General features: G+C 44.4%; 1 protein-coding gene across 1 annotated transcript; it reads left to right on the top strand.

The window, feature by feature from the left end:
* The first annotated feature begins 3,203 nt into the window (after window positions 1-3,203).
* Window positions 3,204-3,898, top strand: LOC125347155 (39S ribosomal protein L30, mitochondrial-like). The gene has a single exon (XM_048340246.1). It carries the CDS (start codon window positions 3,323-3,325, stop codon window positions 3,803-3,805), a length of 483 nt encoding a protein of 160 aa, XP_048196203.1. The 5' UTR covers window positions 3,204-3,322; the 3' UTR covers window positions 3,806-3,898.
* Window positions 3,899-5,132: the final 1,234 nt, after the last annotated feature.

Here is a 5,132-nt window from a genome sequence, read left to right as displayed (position 1 = left end):
TCTCAAAGCTAGCGAGTGGCTGGGATTGAAGCTAGATCAATTACACCTAGCCTCTCTGTGTGGCTGGGCTTCCTTGAAGCATGGTAGCTTGGTTCCAAACACTGGCAACTTGAAAAACAGAGTCAGATGGAAGCTATGCTGTTCTGTGATGTTGAGGATGGAACCCAGGACCTTGCCCAATTTGAGCAATCAGCCTACCACTGGGCTATATCCCTGGCTTTCTGTGCTTCTTTTTATGACCCAGCCTCTTAGAAGTCATTTAATGTTTCATTTGCGGCTCTCTCCAAACCCAACCAAGTTAAAGGGGAGGAGGAACCAAGTCTATCTCTTTCTAGGGACTGGAGAAACACATGGGATGAGAAATGTTAAAAGTACTCTTGGCTGGGAATGTGGCTTAGTGGTAGAGTGCTTGCCTATTATGCATGAAACTCTGGGTTCGATTCCTCAGCACCACATAAACAGAAAGACCCAGAAGTGGCGCTGTGGCTCAAGTGGTAGAGCACTAGGCTTGAGCAAAAGAAAGCTAGGGACAGTGCTGAGGCCTGGAGTTCAAGCCCCAGGACTGGCAACACACACACACACACACACACACACACACACACACACACACACACACAGACCTCTTGTGCTTCTTTGGTGTGTGTGTGTGTGTGCGTGTGTGTGTGTGTGTGTGTGTGTGTGTGTGTGTGTGTGTGTGTGTGTTTAGGAAAGGTGTTTTACCTATGTGGCCCAGGCTGGTCTTAAACTCTTGATCATCCTGCCTCAGCCTCCTTAGTGCTAGAATTACAGGTGTGCACCACTGTGCCTGGCTGTGTGGCCTTTGTTTCAGAACCCAATTTGGCATCATCATTGCATAAATCAGTGCTGTAACCCTTGATCCATTTGTACCCACTGTCAGATGGGCTCCTGAATGGAAGGGCATTTAACTGGGAGGAGACAGCGGCTGGGGGAGGTGCAGCTTGAGACTTAGTTTTTATCACCATATCGCCCCTCTCTTGGGGAAGAAAGGACAAAAGAAAAGTAGAGGGGAGGGGGAGGGGGATTGACAGAGTCCCATATACACCAACCATTTACCATGATGCCAGGAGAAAGCTGGCATTTGTCACAAGCATTTTGTTTGTAATTAAATCCTTCTATCCTAATGCACCGGCAGTGCAATCATGGGCAAGCACCAATACTGAGATTGATAAGGCTTGTCCCCGTTCAAGATGAACTGCAAACTCCTAATGTGTGTAGGTGAGATACAACTCCACCTCACAGCAGACAAAGGCGGACACAATGATCCGTAAAAGAAACAGAGATGCTGCCCACGTGAAATGAGCCAGTGTATGTCCCCTTTCTCACCTTGCACTCGTGGGGCTCTACCTCCAGGTTTCCAGCTCTCTGCCTGAGGTTTACTGATGTTTTTTTTTCAGGGATCATTAAAAGTGATTTGTGAGCTAGCAAGCTTGCATGTGCCATGGTCAGGATTCAGTTTATAGTCTGTGCCTGGGGGTGGGGTGCCTGGAAGACTGTTTTCCATCCAGGAAATCTGCTCCAGCAGGTCTGAGAGAGTGTCAGTGCTCCCTTGGTGATGGATGATGTAGGGCTTAACTGGAAGGACGTGGTTACCTGGGAATTGGAGGAAGGGTGGAGTCAAGGTCCAGGCTATACCTGCTCCCTTTCCCCAGCCTGCCACAATGAAGACAGCCATGGAACACAGAGCTTTGTTCAGCCTACATACCTGGTGGTAGAGACCAGAGCCATTACGACATGTAGTGGAGTTGCCTCAGATGACCTAGTTACACAAAGAAACCTTTAGCACAGTTTTTTTTTCCCCTCCATTGCTGAAATATGCTTGCTTCCCAGCATCCTCTTGGCCTTTCTTTCCCCTTGGGAAGTGGTTTCATTTACAAGTAGACCCAGAACTTGGACTCTGCAGATACATGAGCTTAGTCACTGTGCAGGAAAATACATGCCAGGCACCCAAGTGTACTGTCTCCAGCCAGCAACTCTCTCTAGAATGTACATAGCCAGCTTGCTTGAAGGAAGGCTATGTCCCCAGAATCCTGTATGAGAAGAGCTAAAATGCCCACCTGCCCAACTCCTTTCTCATCTTTCCCTTCCCCACAGTCGTCATCAGTAAGAATGCCTGCACAGCGTCTCTTTATCCTCAGAGTGGTGCTGGGTACTTAGGTCTGTGGGAGACAGTAGGAAGGGTGAGCCTTTACATTTATTATCAGCAATGAGTCCTGTGGCCCTATGTAGTACAGTCTCAGGTCAGTGTCCCACTTAAAGACACCACTTCACTACAAAAGGGTGAAGCATATCCAAATGACCCAGTGGGATGGGGAGTTTCATATGCCAACTGGAGTAGGTCCTAGCAGCCTAGGATCCAAACATTCATCTAGACATTTTGCTGTGTTGGTACTCTGTAGCATGTCTATAATGAGATGATTTTAAGTAATGAAAATTTTTCTCAACAATGGGCCTCAATTGAAAGGCCTCAGGGGAAAGCAGAAGATTTCTAGAGGAAGGAGAAATCTTGCTTTTGGACAAGCTGCATCAGTTCCTGACACAGAGTTTAAAGATAGCGCATCTATCTTGTGCGCTTCAGATTTGGTGGCACACACAATTATAGAAGAGAATTCTTTGAAATACGTAGTAATACATGTATGATCTCTTTAGTACATCTGTATGTCTATGTTCCTGTGTTTGTTTACATCCATTTCTCCTATCCACACCATCTGTTTGTCTCTCTAATATTCTGTGTCTCTAGAGAGGCATCCACTGACAGAGAATAAAGTGGAGAAGATGCATACTCCACACATACATTCACTGAATTTTCCTACTGCTCTTGTTCTCTTGTTACTCTGTTCTCCAATCCCCACATATATTATGTTAGGCGGGGTAGCACTGCCTCTCCCTCAAAGAAACCTTCTTCAGTACTTACCATTCCTTGCTTCCCTCCTCCCTTTCTTCCTTTCTCCCACTTCTATTGTCTCTCTTGGAGTCAAGCCATAGTTTACTCACAGAAGGCCAGCCATCCTAGTGCCTTTGCCTTCACAGACCAGGCCTGTTAGTCCAGGTATGAACATAAGGACAACGGTAGCAGAAGCTTCTGGGCGTCCAGCCACTCATACACTCAGGAAGGCTGAGGAAAGAGGGTGCCTAGATCTTAGTTGTCTTCTATTAAACTATAAAAACTGCTTTTTAAGACGCACAGCCTGGCCTCTGTTTGGCGTCCCCTCGGTGGGCAATGGCAGTTGGACTTGCGGCCCGCTGGGCTCTGTAAATGCTGCATTCTTCACCCTGACCCTCTAAAGAGAACAGTACTACCTTTATGGCAGGGATTTTGCGCTCAGTAGTCCAGATACCCCCAGGCCAACTACAGACTGGGACAAAAGACGTGGAGTCTCTCATTTGTACAAATTGGATTCGTCATAAATTTACCAGATCAAGAATTCCAGATAAAGTGTTTCAGGCTTCACCTGAAGATTATGAAAAGTATAGCGGGGATCCACAGCATCTTCACAAGCTACACATTGTTACTAGAATAAGAAGTACACAAAGACGTCCATATTGGGAAAAAGATATTATAAAGATGCTTGGATTACAAAAGGCACATACCCCTCAAGTCCACAAGAACATTCCTTTGGTGAATGCAAAACTGAAAATAGACAAGCACTTGATAAGAATCAAGCCCCTGAAGCTGCCACAAGGACTTCCAACAGAAGAGAATATGTCCAACACTTGTCTCAAAAGCACAGGAGAGTTAGTAGTGCAGTGGCATCTAAAGCCTGTTGAGCAAGGAGCAGAGTCCTGACGACACAACAGTTGCAGATTAAAAATGCAAGTGTCTTTCATCTAAAGTCAATGACAAAGTATTCTCATTAAAGTATGTTTTAAATTCCAGTCATTTTCACTGACGAAAGCTGCCATGATTCTTTCTACTATTCCATAGTCTTGAAGGTTTTAGTGCTATTACTTGGTCTAATGGTCTCTTCCCTTTTCCCCTAACAGTTTACTCCAGAATAGGCAAGAATCACTTTGTTTGAATATCTAAATTTAGATCCACTGTCATATTAATGATTGTCGGCTTTTTATATTGTTTCCCCATTTAACTAAATACCACAAATTCTATGGCGTATCTTAGTCCATTTCTTATTGTTGTAACAAAATACCTGAGATTGGTTTCTTTATAAGGAAAAGAAGTTCATTTTGGCTCAGAGTTTGGTTCACAGGCAACCTCTAGTTGCTTCTAGCCTCCTGCAATGTCAAAACATGGCCGATGGCACTGTGTATGACGGTCCCATGATGCCATGGGCCTGCTGGAAAACCCTTAGTCACCTTCCGTTAGGCCCACCTCTAAAAAATCCTACCATTCTATCAAGGACCAATCCTTCAGCACATGAACATGTGCGGAACAAACTATATCTAGACCATAAGAGACTCTTTACTGAATACTGCTCTGTGTTGTAGCAAATCCCAAACCGAGCAAACATCTCCTTTCCTCCAGGAGCCTAGTTTCCAGAGAGAGCATAGTGATGCAGGAAAACGTATGACACCTGGAATGTGATACTGGAATGGCCTTGGCTGCAGCTCCATGCCTCTGTACTGCTGATATGTATGGACACATGAATTCATATTATTCCTAATCTTAGTATCAGAAATAATGTTTATTGCGTTACTTTAGATCAAACTGGGCCTGAATTTTGTTATTGTACTGTGTCTGGATAAGGCATATTAAATTCTATGTAATTAAAAAAAACTGCTTTTTAAGATCAACTAATTAAAGAGAACTTTCCTGGAACCTGCATAACTGTTGATAAAGCTACACATATTTTACCCTCATAAGAGCTACGGAGACCTCCAGCTTCAGAAATTCAAAGCAATACCCAAGGTCTCAGCTTGGGTTTTACCTTTCTATATACAAAGTTGTGGTTACCCTAAGGTTCTCCATCACCATGCGGGCTCTTTACAAAAGAGACTACACTTAGTTCACATTAAACTTTTACGAGTCATTTACAAAGATTAGGGACCCTCTCTGGGCAGAATACAAAGGTCTATGTGACATAGTTCTACCTTCAAAGAGTTCATGGGTGAAAGAGAGAGAAAGTGGGAACAGACATTGTGTAATGACCTCTACTTTC

The sequence above is a fragment of the Perognathus longimembris genome, chromosome 2, assembly GCF_023159225.1.
Source record: "Perognathus longimembris pacificus isolate PPM17 chromosome 2, ASM2315922v1, whole genome shotgun sequence".
Lineage (NCBI taxonomy): Eukaryota > Metazoa > Chordata > Mammalia > Rodentia > Heteromyidae > Perognathus > Perognathus longimembris.
Note: the sequence above shows the minus strand (reverse complement) of the source record. Positions and strands in the feature narration are given on the sequence as shown.